At 42.7% G+C, this 26,073-nt stretch overlaps 1 protein-coding gene across 1 annotated transcript in view; it reads right to left on the reverse strand.

Annotated features, from left to right (window-relative positions):
- Positions 1-2,883, reverse strand: part of VSTM4 (V-set and transmembrane domain containing 4) — a 125,645-nt gene extending 122,762 nt beyond the window's left edge. Inside the window, exon 1 of the mRNA XM_090278358.1 lies at positions 2,796-2,883. Within this exon, the coding sequence (XP_090134484.1) occupies positions 2,796-2,850 (55 nt within the window). The 5' untranslated portion in view covers positions 2,851-2,883. The remainder of the gene's footprint in view (positions 1-2,795) is intronic.
- Positions 2,884-26,073: the final 23,190 nt, after the last annotated feature.

The following is a 26,073-nucleotide window of genomic DNA, read 5'->3' on the forward strand; positions in this document are numbered from 1 at the left end:
CCCATTTAGTTTAATCTCTTCTCTCATTCTTTGGAAGTTTTAGTAATTTTCGAGGAAGGGGCCCCACATTTTTATTTTGTACTGGATTCCACAATTATATATCTAGTTCTGGCTGTAAGCAAATGTTAAATTCCTGTGGGTAAGATTGATGGGGTCTAACCAATGTTTCTGTTTGGACAATGTTTTCTAACAGCTCAGAAAAGCCTAAAGGACATCAGCGTAGTCAAATAATACACAACCTACTCACCTAGCATACAACCTCTTCTCATAAGGGGAGGATAGCAACTTCCAGATGCAGGGGAATGTAGGACATCTAGCAGAAACAAGGCCCCAGCCTTGACTGGAAGCAGAAGTGGGCACAGCCTGAGTCCTTCTCTTCTGACCTGGCCAGTAATGTGCTAGTGGCTCTGTGCCCTATACTTTTCTGTCCTGAGTAGCCTGCCACACTCATTTCAGAGTCAGGAGCCTCTATGTTTATAAGGAATGCAAACTGTATGTACCACTTGACAGCATAAAATCTCGTTCTTATTAAATGATTAGTCTGAATTCATAACAAATAAATCTCTGAAAATAATACATCTGTATTCCTTGAAAACCCGTGACACTAGGATGAAGCACTTACTGAGCACCAAGCACAGTTGTACAGGGTGATGCATTCATAATAAGCCCATCATCTGAAAACAGCTCTCATCCAGGACAAACATACAGCTTGGATCAGTGATAAAGACTAACATAACATTTGCTGGATATGAATTCCATGCCAAGTACTGTTCTAAGCACTTTAGATGTATTTTCCCAATTCATCATACTATGTTTAACCCCATTTTAAAGACAAGAGGGGTGTGGCCCAGGCTAAGCCACTTGCTCAAACTCACACAGAATGTGGCAGAGCTGGAATCTGAACCTAGGTCATCGGCTTCAGAGACAACTCTCAACCATGACTTTTCAGCATAGGTTAGCTTATACTAAATAGTTTGCCCCTTGGTTTGCTGTAAAATGAGAGGTGGGACCAGGTGACTGCTAAGGTCCTGCTCTGCCCCTAAACAGAGAGGTAGAAAAGTTTAAGGGTTATAAATCCAGGCAGACTTAGGTATAAAGTGGCTCTACCAGGCTCTCCCTTGGGGGATGGTGACAAGGAGCTGTGGGTGAAACACTTAGAAGAGTGAGTGGCACGTGATGAGTGCTGCCAAGCATGAGCTACCATCATCATCATCATCATTATCTCAGCTTTGGTCTTGGTCACATCCAGAGCAGGCAATAAAGAATCCTGAATACCAGCTGCAGTCTGCTGGAACATGAGAATGTCCCTGACCCCTAAAAAGCCTCTCTGGGGGTGCCCTCTCTGACAGCACCTAAGATTAGGAAGCTAGTCATGGAGCCTGGGGACAAAGACTCCTGTGCACTCTTGTATCCCATTAGCTGCTGGCTACTCTGCACAGGCCACCAGAGCTGGCCTGGCCCAACCATCACAGTCAAAACTGCAGTCTTTGTCAGTCAAGATGGAGACAACACTAAAAGGAACATTTCCCACAGTGCTGATTTCAGGTTCACTAGAAACCCCACTGCTCTGGTTGCAAGGGGACAATAGGTGAATTTCTTCCCACCATGATGATCCAAGTCTCTCAGATTCTGATCTATGCTAGCTAACTCAAAGGCCAGCTCCACCACTTGGTAGCTGGGTCACCCTTGGAAAATTACTTAACTCTGAGCATTAACCTTCTTGTTTACAAAACAATGGCAATGAAGATTAGCCAGTGCAAGCACAGAGTCTAGAGTCAGACTTCCTGGGTTCAGATCCCAGCTATACCACTTTTAAGTCTTGTGACTTAAGCAAATTAACTCATTGGCCTGTGCCTCAGTTTCCTCATCTGCAAATCGGGACAATAATAGCACCTCTCTCAGAGATTATTGGCATGTTTGAGTTAATGTTTGTACCTGGATATATAAATATTTGCTCTTGTCATTATTATTTTGAAGTGTTGCTATGATTAAATGAGATAACTGTGCAGCACAACACCTGGAACCAGTAGGCTCCCAGGAAACCTGATAGCCACTGCTCACTTGTTTTTACTATTATTCTAGCCAGCATGGCTCTTTCAGCCAGGAGGCAGGCAGGCAGGCACATATGCAGGCAGGGCCCTGAAGAATAAAGAGAAAATTCTTCATCAACTTAGAAGTGAGGGCAGAAACCCCAAAATGAAAGCCAGCAGTGTGGGTAGAGGTTTCCCCTAAGGCAGGGTGCTATATAAATGGCCCCACTTCATCCAGCTGTGGATACTCTATCTCGCCAGGCCTGGTCATCACAAATGGCCCAAGTATACATGTCCCCAGCCCCCAATGCCAGCCAGGGAGATCTAGCCCTCCTGACTGGGTCTGCCAACGAATGTCCGAAGAGAGTTAAAGGGAAGTTGCTGCCCAGACTAACCTGCTAACAGTTGTCTATACTGACTGTGGAGAAAAAAGAAAACAAACCAACAACTAGGGCTCACCTGCTTAAATCTGCCACTGGGAGACCTGGCCCCTGGAAGGGAACTGTTCTAAGCCTTTCTGTGGAGCGCCAGGTTCCCGAAGGGAGCAAGGCGCGGGGGTGGGGGGCTCCGCTCCTGGCCTCCGACAGGCATCCGCGGGGCAGCACGGGGAGCGCAGACCGGCCCGCCAGCTCGCACAGGGAGGGGGAGGCCTGGAGGCGACACTGCCTCCTCGCCAGGCCCGAGCCCTAAGCTCCGACCGCACCGGAGCCGCCGCCGCTGCCGCCCGCCCGCCCGCCAGTCTGTCCGTCAGCCCGCCGTGCTTACCCGAGGCCAGAGCCTGCGCCAGCAACACGGCCGCCGCCAGCGCCAGCAGCCGCATCTCCTCTGCGCCGCTGCCCAACGCTCTGACGCGGAGGCGCGCCGCCGCCCTCGAGGCCTCGCAGCCTAGCCCGCCCCGCGCCCGCCCCCAGCCCGGCCCGGCTGGCCCAGCTCGGCCAGCCCCCCGGCGGCCTGCCCCGCTAGCCTTGGCTTTAAGGTGCCTGGGGCGGCGCTGGGCGAGGGCGAGCCCCCTCCCCTCCACCCCCACCCCCGGCGATCATTCGCTGACAAACTGTGTCCCGTTTTCACTACTCCCATTTCACAGGTGATAAAACTGAGGTTCTGAGAGCTGATGGCTGGACAGAGGAACTATGCAGCTGCAATGGGATTCTCGGTCTGTTAGCATCACAGACAGTTATTTCTAAGGGGAGGAAGTCTTGGAGCTTGCAGGTGGGGTCCGGTGGGGAGAACTACCAAACGCCCCTGTGTGAGACTAACCTGCTGCCCAGCGGACTCCTGCCACCCTCCACAGAGACATTTGTGAGCCAGGGAGCAGAGCAGCCAAGGGAGAAGTCCTCTTCTGCTGACCTGAACTGGGTGTGGGGGTGTCAGGGATGGGGACTCTTGCAAAATGAGAGGGTCCACATGGACACTATTAAAAATAATAACCACTTAGGGCACCTTCAGCCATATGCTGGGCTAGGTACTTGGCACCATGTCACTGAATCCTGGCACCATAAGACTCCTTGGACAACTCCTTAATCTCCATATGCCTCAGTTTCCTCCATCTGTACAATGGGGAAATGGACCCGTTCTTCACGAGGTGTTGAAGAAGATCAAGTGAGACAGTTTCAGTTAAGACCCATGAATGTCAGCTATCCTTAGTATTATTATCATAGATAAGGAAGTAGAGGCAGGGAGATGAAGGAGCTGACCTAAGTCACACAGCCAGGGAGTGGCGACAAGGCCATTCAGCCCATGTCACTCTGAGCCAATGCCTGGTCTCTTCACCATGGTTCTAAACTTAGGATCTGAGCCTAACTGATGTGTTAGTCCAGGATCTCCAGGGCATAAACAGTGTGTGTTAGGTATGTTTTGTGTGTGTCTGTAAGGGAAGGTCTTTGAGGGGTTCTAGAAATGGCGGGCTCTGTTTGGGACTGGGTCCATGGGGGAGGAGGAAAAGTGTCTACATCTCCTTCCAAGGGCAGTGAGGGAAATGGGAAAGGCACAGAGAAAGAGGTGGTGTTGCCCACTGGTGCTGAGCCTCAGGACATGTCCCAGAGGGACCATCTACCACTGCAGCCCAAGCCAATGTGTGCAAGCCTTTGTGATCCTTCCAAATCTCAGGCACTTCCTGAAGTTCTGGGGCCCATGATCCTTATAGGGTTCATAAAGCTGAGAGACCCTCACATGAACAGGGCTCTGCAGGGACTGGGCTGACCATCAAGGCAACCAGACTTGGGAATGGCCCCACTACTCAGCCAGGCTGGTGAAAGGACCTGAGGAGTCCATGGTGATCTGGCTGCAAAGTCCCCAGATCTGACTGCAAGGACAACAAGTGAAAACAAGAACTGGGTTCAAACTGGATCTTAAAGCCCAGGAAAGCAAACGGTGCTAGGAGACTTCCAGACCAGCACCTGGAAACCAACTTATTCTGTGAGGTTCCAGGCTCCAATTTACAGGTTAGCAAGCTCAGGATCAAAGAGGACCAGAAACCTACCTGTTTAGGGTTCAGTGTGCCATGGAGTGTCTGAACTGGCAACTTGGATTCGTGGCAGAAGAGGAGCGCTCGTTCTGAAAATCAGTTGGCATCCCACCTGGGTAACAGCTGTAGATCTTCTGAACTTCATTTTCCTGATGAAGGTGACAATGTGTAAAATGACATGTCAACATGACTATACCTGGGCACTTGCTAAGGAAGTGGCAGTACTGTTTGGTGTCCTTCATGATCTCCCACCTCAACACTTGGGCTTGCAGCTCACTCACTCTCCCAGTTGGCGGAAAGTAGAAGGGGCCCCTTACACATGCTGGCCACACTTTGAGGGGCAAATTCCTGATCTGGTCATTGTATCACTTCTTAATATCCATTTCTCCTTGCAGAACTGAACAGACATTCAACCCAGCATTAGACCTAAATGCTCAGCCTTTCCCTTGCTTTTTGCTTTGCCAAACAGGTGCAATGCTAGAGATTTGGGCTGGAAAGTGTTTTTCTTGCAGTTCTGCAATACATAACATTGTTCTGTTTGCAGCTGTGCTCTCTCTCAGTACTTTTCAGCTTCCCAAATAATCTACCAAACATTGGTAAAACCTTTGTCACATGACACAGGAACAGAGAAATATACCCAGCCCTAGGGGAGACACAGCCAACGAGCCAGGTGAGAGTTTTCAGTTGCTGTGGACTACAATAGCAAAGGGCTTTGCCCTGCCCCACACACAAATTTAGGATAATTTGAAAACCCTCCGCTGGCTTATTTGTCTATCCGCTGGTGTAACAGAACCCTGGGCTGCTCCAATTGAAACAGAACCCACGGGCTGTTTAGTTAGGGGCCCGATTGCCCGCCGCCAGAATTATAACTCTGAATACCAGAGTTTGGTGAAAAGAAAAAGAATTGTTTATTTACACATAGTTCTGCCTCCCCCTCCCAGACCTGGCCAGTCTTAGGAAAGTCAGAAACACCATTTCCCTACTTCCTAGGCACAGTTCAGCTTTACCAGTAGCTGCCAATCACTCAGTTCTGATTGGGGAGGTCCTTTCTGTGCTGTGTGCCCTCCAGCTCTCAATGCAGGACCGCCTGGATTCTCAGCCTCCTTGTAAACTGCCTTCTTCCTGCAAACCGCATGGATCTCCTCTCCTTCTCAAAGCAGTCTGGCAAGAGCTTCTTCTTAAAGCAGCGGGGAGACCCCTTCTCCAAGCCAGATGGAGGGAGCCCACAAGAGCCAGAGAGTGAGGGCATGAGGGCCAGAGAGAGCCTGAGAGAAAGAACCTCCTAGAGCCAGAGCCAGCCCAAAATATGTCCCCAGCTCCCCTCTTCCTCCATCCTCTCTCCCCCTGCATCCTCTCACGCAGTGGGTGTTGCATACCTTCCTGACCACTCACAGAACCCTACGTAGGCTCTGTCTGCTTCTTCCCTACCAGCCTACAGTCCAAGATCCCTCCCAATCTTCCTGAGTCTTGGAAGTAAAGCGGATCTTTGCAACAATGTTTCCAGCCACTAGCTCCAGGCATGCAAGGGCATCCTGAAAGCTGCTTCCTTTTCCCTATCTCCCAGATGCAAACTCTAGGGTTTGTTTTTGGACTCCCCTGTTTCTGTAACACTGGCTCTGTCAGGTCTGACTTGCTCTGAATTAGAATAATGCAATCTAGTTATACATTTTTTAAAATTTCCTCTTCTAAAACCCCCCCTGTCTGGGGTTTCTGGACGAGCATTCAGACTGTTCTGAAGTTGATCCAGATTCCTGTGGACACTAAGCTGCATGCAAGCACTACTCAACTAATCTGGATTCCACCAGTCGGCACTGAAAGAATCTTAGAAATCCAAATTCCCTCAAAATAACCACATCCTGCTGTCACATGGCAGGCTAGGAAGTGGAACTCTCACTTTTCTTTTTCATTATTCAGTTGTTTGCTAAAACCTGGGTCCAAGATGAAAGTGTGGCATTGTTTTGTAATTAGCTTGATTTTCTGTACAGTAAATATATTCCTAAACTAAAAGCACCAAGAAAAAGTAAGCATTCCCATTCTAAGGTGTTCAGCAGATTTCTGTGTTTCATCTTCAATCTGGATTTATACAAGTAATGTTTAGGGTTTCTTTCTCTATACTGCTTGCAAGCATTTTACCGCAAAAAGAAGTTAGTTGCACGCTTGAGTTTTCACTAAAGGGAGTGAACAAAGAGTGACTCTGGATAAAAGAATTTTCAGCTCATACTGATGAGGGAGGATGAGAAAGAAGAGATCACAGTTACAGAGGACACATCCATTCAGTCAGGAAAGTCATGAGCCACTGATGACAGACCTTTCATTAAACCTGCAGCATCTTTTCAATGTGCAACTGGGGAAAGGGAGTAGGGTGCACTGGTTTTTCCCTTAAAGGTAGGGAAATGTGAAGCTATAAGCCTGATCATATATGTACATAGAAATAGCTTCTCCAGACCAACCACACTGGTGACTGATAAATTGGGGTCATTCCACAAACTTAGCAGTGATTGTGAGCTTGGTATCAGGGACTCTGCAGGCTGGCTGAATGCAGAAAGAAATGGTTTGCAGATTTTAGAAGGCTCCAGATAGAAGGGATTAAAATGAGGGAGAAATTCAGAACTGAACAGGTTAGCTAAATCACTGATCACAACGAAGGCCATGCCCATTTTCTCTTCCTAGTGATGGGAACATTTACAGTGAAGACAGCCCTTGAACTGAACCTAAAAGGATACTGGGAAAATCCTGAGAGTGAGGGGCTTGTTCCAAGCAAGGGTATAGCATATATCAAAGCACAGATGCTAAAGGATATAGAACTTTCAAGCCCTGTAGGTGGCTTCTGGGGGCCTAGAAGACAAGTTGTGTTCAGTGGATAGAAATTGAGGCAGGAAGGTAAGAAGCTAGGAAAATTCTTTGGCAAGTGGAATGGGGAAACTGAAACAGATAGCTGACTGAACTGGCCAAGCAATTTACGGCCAGATACAGAAAGTCACCAGGGTGGAAAGCCCCAGGATCCTAGCAACAGGCAAAACTGGTGCCAAACCTCATCCCCTGGGAGGCCTTTCCTCTCCTGGCATATCACTGCTCATGAGGTTTAGACCCCCTGAACTTTCCTCCCTAGAGATAACATCTAGGCCTCAGTTGTATTTTAGTTCCAGGTCCAGAAAAGCAGCAAAAACAGATGGGCAATGCCAAGACCAGCTGTAATGACGAATGACATCCTGCCCTGGGGCTGACCATTCAGTGGAGACCATGACCCTGAAAGGGTTCACCTAGAAAAGCTGATGAGTATCCTATTGGGATCCTACCCTAAGACCTCCCTTGAAGCCCTAGCTTTTAAAACCCTCACAACAAGGGAACCACCTCCCAACCTTTCCCTTCTCCCTCTTCTTCCCCCACAGGCATGCATCTCTTAAACTCTAAGGGACCCCATGAGACTTGCAACTGGTGGAGCAATGGACAGTGGGTGGCTCATCCTGGGTTAATTCTCTAAGCCTGTCCCTGAAGTCTCCTTTTCTCTGACTTTCCAGTGAGCTGACAGAAAGCCAGCCTTGGCTCCCTTATTTCCCATAATGTCTTTAGAAAGCCAAAGCAGTCTCGCCTAGTCTCTTTCCTATTGCTTCTTCTGTTCTAAGCCCTTCATTGTTTCACTGTTCACTGTCCCCAGCTTTAATAAGCATGCTCTCAAAGTCACCTGGCTTGAGTTGTGAAATTTTTCCTGCACAAAGTCAAGAACACACCCTTTACTGGCTGGCCCTAGGCAGACGTGCTCTGGGCTTGGTCCCCTTACTGGTAACAAAATGAATGGAGGGACAAATAAGAACAAAATCCTAGAGGCCCTCAAATGCATGACCAAGAAGTTTGCACCCCATTCAAATGATGGTGGGTGCCATTGAAAGAGAGGAGATGTCACAAAGTGTTGTGGGAGTTCAGAGCTAGTCACCCTAAGATGTGTTTCAGTGATATGAGGATTGATTTTGAGTTAAGGGCAACTTAAATCAGGAGAAACTTCTCCTCCCTTCCACTACCTGGAAAAAACTTGAATTATGGGCCTTACCCATAACAAGAGAGTATCAGAGATAATCTCTTTTGACACATTCACAGGGTAGGACAAACTTCTATTTACCATGTTGAATTTTAAAGTCTGTGAGGTAGAGCCAGAGAAAGACAACTGACTCATTCTCAAGCCTCTATGGGATTCCATGGGAACAAATGCCATTATCCAGGGCCAGTTCTTTGAGATGAGAGTACTGAGCCCTAGAAAATTCATTTCTACTCAGTGCCCAGTACATGAGAGGGTTATCAATAAATATTTCAAGAGTGTACCAGTAAACTATTAAGTGAAGAAAGTAAGAAAGGTATATGAGTTTTCTGGGGCTGCCATAACAAGATACCACAAAATGGGTGCTTAAAAACAGAAATTTGTTCTTACAATTCTGAAGACTGAAAGACTGAGATCTTCATCCCAGGCTTGGTTTCTTCTGGGGACTCTTCCCCTGATGTTTGGATGGCTGTCTTTTCTCTAGATTTTTACATGGTCTTCCTTCTGTGGGTATTTGTAGGTATTTCTTCTTGTAGAAACACTGGTCATATTAAATTATGACCCACTCTAACAAACCCACTTTAACTTAATTATCTCCTGAAGGCCCCATCTCCAAATAGTTCCCTTCTGAGGTTCTAGGTATTAAGACTTCAACATATGGATTTTGGGGGACACAATTCAGTCCATGAAGAGAGGGGGAAAGAGAAGGAGAGGAAGGAAAATGAAGGCAGGTATTATTTGAGAGTTAAGATGAAGGGAGTTGAAAAATGGAGATGTAAATGGGGAGCCAAGAGACTACAGTCTCCTGGAGGCCAAGTCACCAAGGTCAGCTATCAAAAAAAGGGGCAAGGAAAGGTCCAAATGGCAGATTAGGTGGTAGTTGTAATAATCTCCTCCCATGACCACATCAAAATTACAACTAAATTACAGAAAAATCGACTTGAATAAGCAACTGAAGACTAGCTAAACAGAAATCATCAGAAGAAGCCACATTGAGAGCAGTAGGAGGGGTGGAAATATGAAATGGGCTGGCCCCACACTCCCATGTGACAGTCGAGAATATGGAGGGGTATCTCACAGAGGTCCCTCAAGGAACTGAGGGGGCTTAGCCCCAGGCTGGGCTCCCTAGCTCATAGCACCAGTGCCAGGAGAAGGAGCCTACATAACGTCCAGCTGTGGAAATAAGCAGGGATTTCATCTGTCCAGGTGAGACAGAAGCTGCTGGAAACCTAGGCATTCCTTTAAAATGCCAGTGCACAAATTCTCACTCATAGGCACTCAGCCTGGGAGAGAGTGGAGGGACAGCAGTTTTGAGGATGCCAGAGTCATACAGGGAGAGATTGAGATGTGTGGCTTCAGGGCAAGGGCTGGAGGGACAGCCTCTGATGCCCCTGTGTTGAGTCTTCCTACAGCACAGCCCACAGGCATCACCTTTCCCACAGTATTAGTCTAGTGAGCTACACTAGCTCTGTCTTAATGACTCACACAAGGTTGAGGCTGTGTTGGCAAGAGCCAGCCTGGGCCCACATTGCAGTGTTTTTTTAAAAGCTCTCAAGAAATTCTAGTCAAGTTTGAGGGATGCCAGAGACACAAAGGCAGAGACTGAGTGGTGTGGCTTCAGGGTGAGTACTGTCTTTCTGCATGACCCACCTTTACTGTGTTAAGCCTTCCTTTACACTGTCAAATCTTAATCTGCTTTACACTGGTAAACTCTAGTAGCTTTGCCCTAAAGACTCCCTAAGACCTGCTCCACCACAAAGGTCCCAGATGGGTGGCAGCTGGCTTCCATTAACTCGTAGAATTTTGCTGTGAGTGGCCTCATACCCAACACTGGCGCTAATATTGAAACTGTATTAACCTGGTGAATACCACTCATCCCTACCTGCCTCGTAAAACTCACATACCACCTGAGGCTCTTTCAGCAGCTGACCCTGACAGGTAGCCAGCAGGTGGCAGCAGGTCTTGGGGTGCCTTGGGCCTTTGCTGTCCTGCCCCAGACCAGATACTGGTGGAAGTCGGCCTAATTTCACAGCTTGGCCCCTCCAGTGTGCACTGAGGTCCAGCAGAGGCAGCAACCAACTATGGATAGCTTTGTAGCTCCTAAGAGGTAGCCCATGGGCAGTCACAGGCAGTGGCTGACCTTGACCTGCACAGGAGTTTCTCCCAAGTGGCCATAGAACCAACACACCTGTGGGCCAGCTTCAGACAACAACAGAACACCACCTGATTAGCTCCACAAGCAGCACAGACAAAGCGAGGTCTCAGCAGACATCAGACCCTACTGGGAAAAATTTCACCAACATTCTACTATGTGGGGTTAGCCCCTGCACAGAAGCTAATACACTGTGATTGTGGACAGTCCTAACAACCAGCCAGCCTGAGGGTTAAACCCACCTGTGATCATGCCAACAACAATTAAGGCTTAACTACAACAAGAGGGCACACATATCCCACATAAGGGATACTCCTGAGGGACCTTTGTGCTTAGGCTCAGTGTCAGGCTGCCTTTGCTCTGAGAAATCAGCCAGAGAACAGTCTAGGATTTTATACCAGGCTTATTGAGATAAGAGAGAAAAAGGGGTTAGAAGTAAGAGGGAAACTCCCAGTCCACCTCAAGGGCCCATAGGAGCAAGGGAAGAAGAGAAGGGAAGAGTGGAAGAGGGGAAGAGGGGAAGAGGGGAAGATGGGAAAGACAGGGGGAAGGGGGCAAAGAGGAGAAAGAGGGGAAAGGTGAGGAAGGGGGACTCCTGATTATCCAGAAGGGCCCATAGGAATTGCTTTCCACCTATGTGCCTGCAGGTGCCGACTCCACACTTTTCCAGAGATATATTTTGGTTAGGGTGAGATTATACATCAACACATTCAACAGGTTATTTACATTTCCCCGCTTTTCCCCAGTCAATATGTGAGGCTAGGTCCATCAACATTTCTTCTGGGAACAAGCAAAGTCCATTTTCATTTCTTATGGAGGAAACTTGGACCTAGGTTAATTTGCTCATGTCTCAAAAGTCCAGACTGGCAGTCCATCCCCTGTCATGTTTTGTCAATGAACAATCAGGAAGTGTAGGCTGCAGATGCCCCGAAGGAACTGGGCTGGAGGGAGGAGCCTTTGTGCGAGGAGCTTGCTCAGCTGTGGTAGAAGCCGCACTCCCTCCCACTGATTGCACCGACCGACTGCCATATTCTGACACTCAGGTGATCAAGGAGACTTCACTGGGCCCTACAGGACACCTGCTACATGAGGCCACCCTACCAACACTGGGAGACATAGCATTTATACTTAATACACAGAAACAAACAGAGGCTCCAAAATGGGGAAACAAACAAACATGCCCCAGTAACAGAAAGGGAGAAATCCAGAATAAGAACTAAATAAAATAGAGACAATCAAACTATCAGATACAGAGTTCAAAATAATATTTTTAAAAATGCTCAAGGAGGTTAGAGGAAGAACTCAGTGAGAACTCCAATAAAAAAGTATTAAGCATATAAAAGGACATAGAAACCATAAAAAAAGAACCAGTCAGAAATGAAAAATATGATAAGTGAAAGGAAGAATACACTAAAAGGAATCCATAGCAAATTAAATGAAGCAGAAAATTTAATAAGCAATTTGGAAGACAAGGTGGCAGGAAACACTAAATCAAAGCAGCAAAAAGAAAAAGAATTTTTTATAATTAGGAAAAGTTCATGGGACATCTTTGACAACATCAAGCAAAACAACATTTGCATCATAGGGTTACCAGAAGAAGAAGAAAGACAGCAAGGGATTGAGAACCTATTTGAAGATGTAGTAATGGAAAACTTCCTTAAATTATAAATGAAAGAGACACAGAAATCCAGGAAGGACAGACAGTCCCAAATAAGATAAACCCAAAGATACCCACTTCAAGACACATCATAATTAAAGTAGCAAAGACTAAAAACAAAGAGAGAGCCTTAAAAGCAGCACGAGAAAAACAGTTAGTTACCTAAAAGAGAGCTCCATAAAACTTTCAGTGGTTTTATCAACTAAAATTTTTCAGGCCAGAAGGGATTGGCATGAAATATTTAAAGTGATGAAAAGCAAGGGCTTACAACAAAGACTACTCTACCCAGTAAGGCTATTATTCAAAATTGAAGGCAAGATAAAGCTTCCCAGACAAGAAAATACTAATAGTTAATCACTAAACAAGTATTATAAGAAATGATAAAGGTGGCCCTGACTGGTGTGGCTCAGTTGGTTGGGCATCATCCCACAAAGCAAAAGGTCGCTGCTTCGATTCCTGGTCAGGGCACATGCCTGGGTTGTGGTTTGGTTCCCAGGCAGGGCACATGCAAGAGGCAACTAATTAATGTTTCTCTCTCACATCCATGCTTCTCACCCTCTTGTTCTCTCTCCCTTCCCCTCTCTCTGAAAATGAATAAATAAATAAATAAATAAATAAATAAATAAATAAAATCTTTTAAAAAAAGAAATGATATAGGGACTTCTTTAGTAAGAAGAATAAAAGGGACATAAATATGAATATAAAATGGCAATAAATATATACCTTTCAATAAATCACTTTAAATGTAAATGAATTAAATCCTCCTATTAATGGACATAGGGTAGCTGAATGGATTTTTAAAAAACAAGACCCATGTATATTATGTCTGCAAGAGACCCAATAATAATTGTACAAAATAGACTTTAAAACAAAGACTATAATAAGAGACAAAGAACAACATTACATAATGATAAGGTGATCAATTCAACAATAAAATATAATTCTTGTGAATATTTATGTATTGAACATAAAAGTACCTAAATGTATAAAGTAAATCTTGATATAGACATAAAGGGAGAGATCAATAGTAACACATTCATAGTAGAAGACTTTAACACCCTATTGGCATCAATGGATAGATCTTCCAGACAAAAAATTAACAAGGAAAAGTGGCCTTAAAAACATAGTAGACCAGATAAATTTATTTGAAATTCTTAGAGCATTTCATTTTAAAGCAGCAGAATATACATTCTATTCAAGTGCACATGGAACAGTTTCCAGGATGGACAACCTGTTAGGCCACAAAACAAACCTCAATACATTTAAGAAGATTGAAATAATATCAAGCATCTTTTTGCAACCACAATGGTATGAAACTAGGACTCAATTACCATAAAATAACTAAAAAACACACAAACACATAGAAACTAAATAATGCATTACTAGATAATAAATGGGTTAACAATGAGATGACCAAGGAAATCAAAAGATACCTGGAGACAAATGAAAACAAAACAAAACAAAACAAAAACCCAAAATGTATAGTACAGAGTGAAAGCAGTCCTAAGAGTAAATTCATAGCAATTACAGGATTACCTCAAGAAACAAAAATAATCTCAAATAAACAATCTCACCTTCCAGCTAAGGAAACCAGAAAAACAAAGCCCAAAATGCCTAGAAAGAAAAATAAAAGATCAGAGTGGAGGTAAACAAAACAGTCTGAAAAAACCATAGGATTCAATGAAGCCAAGAACTGGTTTAAAAAAATAATAAACAAGATTGATAAACCTTTAACCAAATTCATAAAGAAAAAAAGAGAAAGGACCTAAATAAATAAAATCAGAAATAAAATAAGGGAAGCAATAATTGACACCACAAAAATACAAAGGATTATAAGAAAACATTAAGAACAACTATATGCCAAAAATTGGACAGCCTGGAAGAAATGGATAAGTTTCTAGAAATGTACAGTCTTCCAAGAGTGAATCAAGAGAAACAGAAAATCTGAACGGACCAATTACAACCAGCAAAATCTATTCAGTTATCAAAAAAACTTCAAAAAAACAAAAGTCTTGGACTAGATGTCTTCACATGTGAATTTTACCAAATATTCAAACAAGAATTAACATCTCTCTTTCTCAAACTTCCAAAAATTCCAAGGGGTAGAAAGGTTTCCAAGTTCATTGTGTGAGACCACATGTGCAAAAATCCTCAACAAAATACTAGCAAACCGAATTCAATAATACATTAAAAAGATCATAACTATGATCAAGTAGAATTTATTTATGGGAAGCAAGATTGGTTCAATATATGCTAATCAATCAATGTAATACACCACAAACAAAATGATTACTAAAAATTATATAATAATATTGAGAGATTCAGAAAAAGCATTTGAAACAACCAGCATCCAATTAAGATAGAAACTCTCAGGACAGTGGGAATAAAGGAAACATAACTCAACATAATAAAGGCCATACATGAAAACCTATAACTAACATCATACTCAATGAGAAAAAGGTAAAAGTGTTTTCTTAAAGATTAAGAACAAGACAAGGATGTCCATTTTTACAAATCTTATTCAACATGGCATTGGAAGTACTAGCCACAGCAATCAGACAGGAAGAAATAAAAAGCATCCAAATTGGAAAGGAAGAACTAAAACTGTCAGTCTTCGTAAATGACATGTTATTAAATATAGGGAACCCTAAAGATTCCACAAAAAAACTACTAGAACTGACAAATGAATTCAGAAAAATAGCAGGACACAAAATAAATATTTATAAATTGCTTGCATTTTTATACACCGATAACGAAATATAAGAAAGAGAAACTAGGACGTCTGGTCAAGATGGACGCATAAGTAGACCCACTTTGCTTCCTTCCACAATCATAAGAAGGATTACATCTATCTCAAAACAAACAAAACAAACAAACCAGAATTATGAGAAAGTCAAACTGCCTGGAAGTCCAACAAAAAAAGTATAAAGAAGCAATACTCATCCAGACAGGTAGGAGGGTCAGAGTCGGAGTGGAGAGGGCAAGATGTGTGGCTGTAGCTGTGGTGGCAGCAAGGCAGTGGCTGTGGCCAGCTATAAAAGCTGGAAGGGACACGTGGGGAGTGATCCCAGTCCCAGGCCAGACTGCACAGCTCACACTTCCAGTGCCGGGAAAATAAAGCCCCATTGCTTCTGACTGTGAAAACCAGTGGGGACTGGGGTGGTAGAGGAGACTGCCCATCTCTCAGGAAAGTTCATTTAGAGAGTCTCACAGCCCTAGAATGTCCATAAGTCCACCCACTCTGGGAACCATCACCAGGGCATCAGCTAGAGGAGTGCCAGTTTTATATGGGAAGTGGGTGAAGTGACAAGAAAAGGGGCGAGTGCTGAGCAAATGGCATTGTTCCCTCTCTGACCACTCCCTCACATACAGTGCCACAACATGGTGAAATGGATCTCCCAGCACTGATGTATACCTAAGGCTCCGTCTCTTACAACATGACAGGTGTGACAGTTCCACCTAAGACAGGGAAGCAAACACAGGAGGCTGTCAAGTTGAGAAGACAGAGAAATACGGCCCAAAAGAGGGAACAGATTAAGGCTCCAATGGGAGAACTAAGTGACAACAAGATAGCCAAACAGATGCAGAGTTCAAAACACTGGTGATAATGACGGTCACAGACTTGACAGATATGACCGAGTATGGCCAATGCATAAGGCAAGAAGTGAAGGCTATACTAAGTGAAATGAAGGAAAATCCACATACAACCAATGGTGAACGGAAGGAAGCCATGGTTCAAATCAATGATTTGGAAAATGAGGAAGAAGCAGACAGTCAACTAATACACAATGAAGAAACAAGAATTGAAAAAATGAGGAGAGGCTTAGGAACCACTGGGGCAACATTAAATGTACCAACATTTAGGTACGTTTAATGTTGTCCCAGAGGTGCCAACAGGTGTACCAGAAGGAAAAGAGGACGAGCAAGAAATTGAGAACTTACTTGAAAAGATAATGAAGGAAAACTTCCTTAATTTGTTGAAAGAAATAGACATACAAGTCCAAGAAGCACAGAAACTCACAAACAAGTTGGGCCCAAAAAGGACCACACCAAGACACATCATAATTAAAACACCAAATGTTAAAGATAAAGAGAACATCTTAAAAGTAGCAAGAGGAAAAAAAGAGAGTTATCTATAAAGGAGTTCCCGTAAGACTGCAAGCTGATTTCTCAAAAGAAACTTTGCAGGTGAGAAAGGACTGGGAAGAAGTCTTCAATATGATGGAAAGCAAGGGCCTGCAACCAAGATTATTTTATCCAGCAAACCTATCATCTAGAATGGAAGGGTAGATAAAGTGCTTCCCAGACAAGGTAAAGCTAAAGGAATTGATCTTTGCCAAGTTTTTATATGAAATGTTAAAGGGTACATTTAAGAAAAAGAAGAAGATCAAAACTATGAACAGTAAAATGACAACAAACTCATAACTATCAATGAATGAATCTAAAAAAAAAAAAAAAGCAAACAACTAGAACAGGAACAGAACCATAGATATGGAGACCATATGGAGGGTTGTCAGTGGGGAGGGAGAAGGGGGATAATGGGGGAAAAGGTTCAGGGATCAAGAACCATAACTGGTAGGTACAAAATAAACAAGGAGAGGGGTGGTTAAGAACAGTGTAGGAAAGGAGAAGCCAAAGAAATTATATGCATGACCTATGGACATGAACTAAGGGAGGGGGTATTGCTGAAGGGAAGGAAAGTACTGGACAGAGGAGGGCAAAAGGAAAAAAGTTGGGACAACTGTAATAGTATAATCAATAAAATATACCTAAAAAAAGAAAGAGAAACTAAGAAAACAATTATATTTACAATTGCATAAAAAATAAAATACCTAGAAATAAATATTACCAAAGTAAAAGACCTGTACTTAGAAAATTATGGCACTGAAGAATGAAATTGAAGAAGATACAAATAAATGGAAGTATGTACTGTGTTTATGCATAGGAAGAATTAACATCATTAAAATGTCCATGCTACCCCAAGAAACCTATCAATTCAATGTCGTCGTCGTCGGCAGCCGTCCGTCTCGAGAGACGATGGTGTAGCTTCTTAAGAGTCTATCTGCACCGCCGAGAATGGCTGTGCAGTCCGACTCGGGAGTGACATGGTAGTATCTGTCTCCTCCCGTGTTGAATCGACATCTTGCGATGACGCTGAAGCTACAGAGCCTGGGCAGGGTAATATGGAGGGTCTGCTGTTGCCCATGCAGCAGACCCCCCCTCTCTTCGCAGCTGAAGGATCACAAGGGAAAGACGGAGTCAATACAGCTTGGCTTCAGGTGCGCCGCAGGAGTTGCCGGTGTTGACTACAACGTCAAACCGCCTTAGGGACTCCGGCTCCGGATTTTCTGTCGGGGTTTACTCCCTTAGCCTTTCCCCTGAAGAGGTATGCCGCAAGGCAGCGGAGGTTTTTTTGGAGTCAGAGTTTTCCTTCTCTGATGTACCCTGACTGGAAGATCGAACCAGCGACACTTAGCTCGCAGGCCGACGCTCAATCCACTGAGCTAAACCAGCCAGGGCCAATTCAATGTAATCCCTATCAAAATACCAATGGAGGAGAAGAAGATGGCGGAGGAGTGAGGGGAGGCTGTGCTCTCGGGCTCCCGAAACCCATCTGTGGTTTGGACTAATTGCAGACAGATCATCTCAGTAAGCGGCTGGATACTGGCAGGAGTTGAGCCTTGGCACTGCTGGATTAGAGAAAAACCATCTGGGAGTGACCTGTTTGGTGAGGATAGCGGAAGAAAAAGGGACGAAACAGGACTCCTGACTGGGGTGGCTGCCCGAGCTGTGGCTGGAAGGACACAAAGCCTTTTTGGTGACCACAGGCTTCCCCAGGGGGGAGTCGGGAGGAGAGCGGATCTCTGCCTGCTGGCAGAGACAGGACTCGACCAGGTGGCATTGACGCTGGAAGACGGGGGACAGCGTGCTACTGTACAAGTGAAAACGTAATTTTACCTCTGTATTTTTCTCTTGTGAACTGCGGAGAGGGGGGAAAAGTTTTGGGGTGATAGGACATTATTAAGGAGTGCAGACGCAGAAGTGTGCTTCCCCACTCCTCAACCCTCCCCTTGAGTCATGGGGGCGCGCATAGGGAAGTGCCCTCATTCACTGGCCCAGGTGCGCAGGGCTGCGCGTCCAGGTGCCCCTCGGACACACGCCAACAGACATAAAATCAGTGACCCAACGGGCGCAGGGAGGGCCCACTGGACACGCAGAAGTCTGTGCGCAGTCGCTCCTGGCCAGCCCAGTGGGCGCCAGGCCGAAGTACCAGGCCGGAATCCGGAGCGCAGAGCACTTGCCCAGGCTCTGCGCGTGCCCGCTCAGGAGGTGCGGGAACGAATGGTGGGCGGCTTCGGTGTGGAAACAGCGGGCAGCAGCGACTCACAGACACTCACGTCTACTGAGCACAAGTGTCTGCGGCCCTGCCCCAAGAGGCGAAAGACCAACTCCCGGAACACAGCGCTGTAGGCCTGAGGCTAGCTCCCCAGTCGCTTGGGAGCACACCCGCACTGGAGCGAAAAACAAACAAAAAAAACACCTCGCCAGCTTTCTCGGAGCGCGGCTCGGCAGGCCTGAGCTTAGTTCCCCGGCCGCCTTGGGCGCGCACTGATGCTTGAGTGAAAAAAACACCTCGCCAGCTTCCCCAGAGCGCGACGTGGCCTGCTTTCCCAGAGCGCAGCGTGGCAGACCTGAGGTGGGCTCTTGGCTGCCTTGCATTGCGCCTTGCCGGCCACCTCGCGCACACCACTGCTGCAAGGAATAGGAATCTCTGACCCATCACATTAGACCAGCTGTGGACGCAGAAAAAGAAGACGACACAAGAAGGCTGAACTGAGTAAAAACATTCCTTTTTTTTTTTTTCTTTTTCCCTTTTTCTTTTCTTCCTGAAAGAGGAGGGGAGGAGGGAGGAGAGGAAAGAAGGAGGAAAAACCAAACTATATTTCTAATCTGTTTTATATAATCTTTCCTTCTTATCCCTCTTCTTCAATTGTTGTTTATTTGTTTGTGGGCCTAGTTTAGCCTCTCTTTCACTCTAAATAAATAGAATAAAACTACTATATAAATCCAATACTATATAATTCCACTTTCCTACTATATTCTGCACTCTTCCCACTTTTTTTCTTCTATAGTTATTAACATACAATGTAAATATTACCTACTGTCTTGCACAGTCTCAACTATTATTAACCTATTATCCCCACTCTCAAAAATCATATTTTTCCTTCATTAAAACAACTCTTATCTATTCTTCCTATAGTGTAAAAGCTCTAATCTCTCTACATTTATATTAATACTGGCTCGTTGGCTGACGACAGCAGGATAGAGGGTGGGGGATATTTTTGAGGGTGCGGGTCTCCTGCTGGGGCTGTGTGTTTATGTTTTTAACAGCATCTCCACAAAAGAATTCGAGATAAAGTGGATAGAGTGACTCTCAATCAACAAGCCAGAAGGAAGATCCTAACAAAAAAATCTGAAATATAACCAGACAGCATAAACAAACGATGTAAAAGGTACCCCAAGAACATCAGGCTCAGGAGATCAAAGAGACTGCACCACTGAAACCCCCAGATCTACCATAAAAAATCTCATACCACAAAGGTGGGAAGGCAAAGCAGACAAATCCAAATAACAAAAACAAACAAGAAGAATCCAACATGGTAAGACGCAGAAACAACCTCTCAATGAAAAGAAAAGAGGAATTCCCAGAAAGAGAGGTAGATGGAATAGACATAGCCCAAATGTCAGACATGGAACTCAAAACTATGGTGGTGAAGAAGCTCAATATGCTCGAAAACCTCAAAAACAACTATGACAACCTCCAAGGAAGTTACCAATAGCTCCAAGAAAATTACAGGAAACTTGCAGAGAACTACACCAGCATAAAAAAAGACATAGAAACTATCAACAAGAACCAGGAAAAAATGAAGAATGCAATCTCTGAACTGAAAAACACAGTAGAATCAGTCAAAAGCAGACTAAACGAAGCAGAGGATTGGATTAGTGAGTTAGAGGATAATGTAGGTAATAATTCTCAAGTGATATAGCAAAATGAAAAAAGATTGAAAAAATATGAACAAGATGTAAGGGAATTACAGGATAGCATTAGAAAAAATAATATCAGGATCATCAGAATAAGAGAGGGAGAAGAAAAGGAGCATGGAATTGAAAATCTGATAGGAGAAATAGTGGCAGAAAATTTTCCGAACCTGATGAGAGAAAAAGTTATGCAAGTCCAAGAAGCATTGAGAGTTCCAATAAAGAGAAACAGCCAAAAACCCACTCCAAGGCACATCATAGTTAAAATGGCAACATTCCAAGACAAAGAGAATCCTAAAAGCAGCAAGAGAAAAACAGCAAATAACTTACAAGGGAGCTCCAATAAGGCTATCGACCGATTTCTCAACAGAAACATTACAAGCCAGAAGGGAATGGTCAAAAATATTTCAAGCAATGAAAAACAAAGGCCTACAACCAAGAATACTCTACCCAGCAAGGCTCTCATTCAAAATAGAAGGTGAAATAAGGAGTTTCTCAGACAAAGGAAGACTAAAAGAATACATCTCCACAAAACCAGCATTGCAAGAGATGCTGAAGGGAATATTCTAAGAAAAAGGAAGAGAAAATACAAAAAAAAGAGTAGAGGAACAGAGATACAAAAGGGAAATGAATAAATACATGTCAATAATAACCTTAAATGTAAATGGATTAAATGCTACAATTAAAAGACATAGGGTAATGGAATGGATAAGAAAACAGGACCCACATATTTGCTGTCTACAAGAAACACACCTCTAAACAAAAGATTTACATAAGCTGAAAGTAAAGGGATATAAAAAAATATTCCAAGCAAATGGACCTGAAAAAAGAGCCGGGGTAGCAGTCCTCGTATCAGACAAACGGATTTCAAAGGAAGGGCAATAAAAAGAGATAAAGAAGGACATTTCATAATACTTAAAGGAACAATTCATCAAGAAGATATAACACTGATAAACATATATGCACCCAACATAGGAGCACCCAAATACATAAAGCAAATACTAGAAGACCACAAGAAGGATATTAACAACAACACCCTCATAGTAGGGGACTTCAACACTCCATTATCAACAATAGACAGATCATCCAAGCAAAGAAACACCAAAGATATACAGGCATTGAACAACACACTAAACCACATGGACTTAACTGATATATCTAGAACTTTCCACCCCAAAGAAGCAAAATATACATTTTTTTCAAAGGCACATGGGACATTTTCAAAGAAAGACCACATAATAGGACACAAAACAAGCCTCAACAAAATCAAGAAAATTGAAATTATATCAAGCTTCTTTTCAGACCACAATGCCTTGAAACTAAAAATCAACCTCAGGGAAAAAAATCAAAGACACCCACACTCATGGAGAATGAATAACACGCTATTAAATAACGAATGGGTTAACAATGACATCAAAGAGGAAATCAAGAAATTTCTTGAAACTAATGACAATGAACACACAACAGACCAAAACCTATGGGACACAGCAAAAGCAGTCCTAAGAGGGAAGTTCATAGCAATACAGGCATATCTGAAAAGACTAGAAGAATCTAAAATAAAAAACCTAACCATAAAGCTACAAGAACTAGAACAACAACAACAAACAAAGCCTAGGGCAAAAAGAAGAAAGGAAATCATCAAGATCATAGCAGAATTAAACAACATAGAAACTAAACGAACAATCCAAAAAATCAACAAAACTAGGAGCTGGTTCTTTGAAAAAATAAACAAAATTGACAAGCCTCTAGCCAGGCTCATTAAGAAAAAAAGAGAGAAGACCCAAATAAACAAAATCAGAAATGAAAGAGGAGAAATCACGACTGATACCTCAGAAATACAAACAATTATAAGAAATTACTACAAACAACTATATGGCAAGAAATTTGACAACCTAGTAGAAATGGACAGATTTCTAGAAACATATAACCTTCCAAAACTGAATCAAGAAGAAGTAGAAAGTCTCAACAGACCAATAAGAAAGAAGGAAATTGAAACAGTAATCAAAAATCTCCCTGCACACAAAATCCCTGGACCGGATGGCTTCACAGGCGAATTTTACAAAACATTTAGGGAAGAACTAACTCCTACCCTCCTCAAACTATTCCAAAAAATCCAAGAAGAGGGAAGATTCCCAAACTCTTTCTATGAAGCCAGTATTACCCTAATCCCAAAACCAGGTCAAGACACAGCAAAGAAAGAAAACTACAGGCCAATATCACTGATGAACATAGATGCTAAAATCCTCAATAAAATTTTGGCAAACAGGATCCAACAATACATCAAAAAGATCATACACCATGATCAAGTGGGATTCATTCCAGGGATGCAAGGATGGTTTAATATTCGCAAATCAATAAATATAATACATCACCTAAACAAAATGAAAGACAAAAATCACATGATCATATCTATAGATGCAGAAAAAGCATTTGATAAAGTACAACACCCATTTATGCTGAAAACACTCAGCAAAATGGGAATAGAGGGAGCATACCTTAACATAATTAAGGCTATACATGAGAAGCCTGAAGTCAACATCATACTCAATGGACAAAAACTGAAAGCATTCCCCCTGAAATCAGGAACTAGACAAGGCTGTCCAATCTCCCCACTTCTATTCAACATAGTGTTGGAAGTCCTAGCCACAGCAATCAGACAAGACAAAGAAATAAAAGGCATCCAAATTGGAAAGAAGAAGTAAAACTATCACTATTTGCAGACGACATGATAGTATACATAGAAAACCCTATAAACTCCACTAAAAGACTACTTGATATAATAAGTGAATTTGGCAAAATAGCAGGGTACAAAATAAATGTACAGAAATCTAAGGCATTTCTGTACACCAACAATAAAATATCAGAGACAGAGGCAAAAAAGAAAATACCATTTACTATAGCAACAAAAAAAATAAAGTACCTAGGAATAAACTTAACCAAAGGGATAAAAGACCTGTACACTGAAAATTATGCAACATTGAAGAAAGAAATTAAGGAAGATACAAATAAATGGAAGCAAATACCATGTTCTTGGATGGGAAGAATCAACATCATCAAAATGGCCATACTACTCAAAGCAATTTACAAATTCAATGCAATCCCTATTAAAATACCAATGACATATTTCACTAACCTAGAACACATCCTCCAAAAATTCATATGGAACCAAAAAAGACCCCGAATAGCAAAAGCATCTTGAAACAGAAGAACACAGCAGGAGGAATCACGATACCAGACATCAAACAATACTACAAAGCCACTGTGATCAAAACAGTCTGGTACTGACATAAGAACAGACATATAGATCAGTGGAACGGAATTGAAAGCCCAGAAATAAACCCAGGCCTCTATGGTCAACTAATCTTTGATAAAGGAGGAAGGAACATAAAATGGAATGAGAAGAGCTTCTTTAACAAATGGTGCTTGGAGAACTGGACAGGGACGTGCAAAAAAATGAAACTAGACCACCAACTTACACCACACACGAGAATAAACTCAAGATGGATTAAAGACTTAAATGTAAGCCGTGATACCATAAAAGTTTTAGAGGAAACCATAGGCAGGAAAATTTCAGATATCACACGTAACAATATCTTCACGGATACATCTCCTAAGGCATGAGAAATAAAGGAAAAAATAAACAAATGGGACTACATCAAATTAAAAAGTTTCTGCTCATCAAAAGAAAACATCAGCAAGATGAAAAGGAAACCAACCATATGGGAAAACATATTTGCCAATGATATCTCGGACAGGGGACTGATCTCCAAAATATATAAAGAGCTTATACAACTCAACATCAAGAAAACAAACAACCCAATTAAAAAATGGGCAAAGGACCTGAACAAACATTTCTCTGAAGAGGACATACAGAAGGTCCATAGGCACATGAAAAAATGCTCAACATCATTGACCATCAGAGAGATGCAAGTAAAAACCACAATGAGATACCACCTTACACCTGTCAGAATGGTCATCATCAACAAATCAACAAACAACAAGTGCTGGCGAGGATGTGGAGAAACAGGAACCCTGCTGCACTGTTGGTGGGAATGCAGACTGGTGCAGCCACTATGAAAAACAGTATGGAATTACCTGAAAAGACTAAAAATGGAACTGCCATTTGAACCAGTGATTCCACTGCTAGGATTATACCCGAAAAATACTAAAACCCTAATTCAAAAAAAACCTATGCACCCCTATGTTCATAGCAGCCCTGTTTATAATAGCTAAGTGCTGGAAACAGCCTAAATGCCCATCTGTAGATGAGTGGATCAAAAAACTGTGGTACATCTACACAATGGAATACTATGTAGCAGAAAGAAAGAAGGAACTCCTGCCATTTGCAACAACATGGATGGAACTGGAGAGAATTATGCTTAGTGAAATAAGCCAGGCAAAGAAAGAAAAATACCATATGATATCACCTAATATAGGAAACTAAAGAGCAACACAAACAAACGAACTAAATAGGCAAAGACTAGAATAGTAGTCAGTAGGGAGGAGAGGGGAGGGAGAGAAGGGGCATAAGTAAGGGAAGGGTCTAGTCAAGGAACATGTATGAATGACTCATGGACATGGACAACGGGGAGGGATATAGTTGTGGGAGAAGGGATGGGCTGGGAGTGGGGAGCAATGGGGGAAAAATGGGACAACTGTAATTGAATCACCAAAAATTAAAATTAAAAAAAAAAAACCAATGAAATTTTCACAAGACTAAAACAAATAATGCAAAAATGTATATGGACCCCTATAACACCCTAAATAGCCAAAGCCACCTTGAGAAAAAAGAATGAAGTTTGAAGTATTACACTACTTGATATCAAACTATACTACAAGGCTATACTAATCAAAGCAGCATGATACTGGCATGAAAACAGATACACATAATATTGGAACAGAATAGGGAGCTTAGAGGAAACCCCAACTATACTAGGTCAATTAATATATGACAAAGAAGGCAAAAACATACAATAAGTTAAGATAGTTTTTCAATAACTGATGTTGGGAAAATTGGACAGATACATAAGTAAATGAAACTAGACCACGTTTTTATACCATATAACAAGAATGAATTCAAAAGGGATTAAAGACTTAAAGATAAGCCTCAAAAAGTAGAACTTCTAAAAAAAAATAGGGCTTAAACTCTCCGACATTTCTCTTAGCAATATATTTTTTAGATATATCTCATCAGGCAATAAAAGAAAAAGAAAAAATAAACAATTAGGACTACATCTTACACTGGGGAACAGAACTTTTGTTGAGTTAGATCTGACACTAGTTTTTGACTAACTTTTGGCATCTGAATGCAAAAATGACCCCGGTTTTTGTCTATCATGTCAACATTTTTGTCCCAAAATTCATACAAAATGTACATAACAAAAAATAAAGAAAAAATTACCTGAATAGACTGTTTATTTAGAGTTATTTTATTTAAAAAAGGCTGTATATTGTTACTGTAAGTCAAATTGTGTACAAGTAGTAAAGTTCTGCTACCAAACATTCATATTAAGGTATTTTATCTTTTCAAGTGACAGGCTAGAAAATGTCAAAATGAGATACCTGAGACAGTCTCCTTCAGTTGGCAAAGCTCTAACAAATTGCTTCATGAGACCCAGTTTTATGTGCAGAGGTGAGAATAAAATGTTCTATCTGTCAATGAAGGGCTCATGTAGGATGTTTGGATCACCAGGTTTGAGG

This window comes from Furipterus horrens, unplaced genomic scaffold, assembly GCF_987537825.1.
Source record: "Furipterus horrens unplaced genomic scaffold, mFurHor1.1.pri manual_scaffold_5, whole genome shotgun sequence".
Lineage (NCBI taxonomy): Eukaryota > Metazoa > Chordata > Mammalia > Chiroptera > Furipteridae > Furipterus > Furipterus horrens.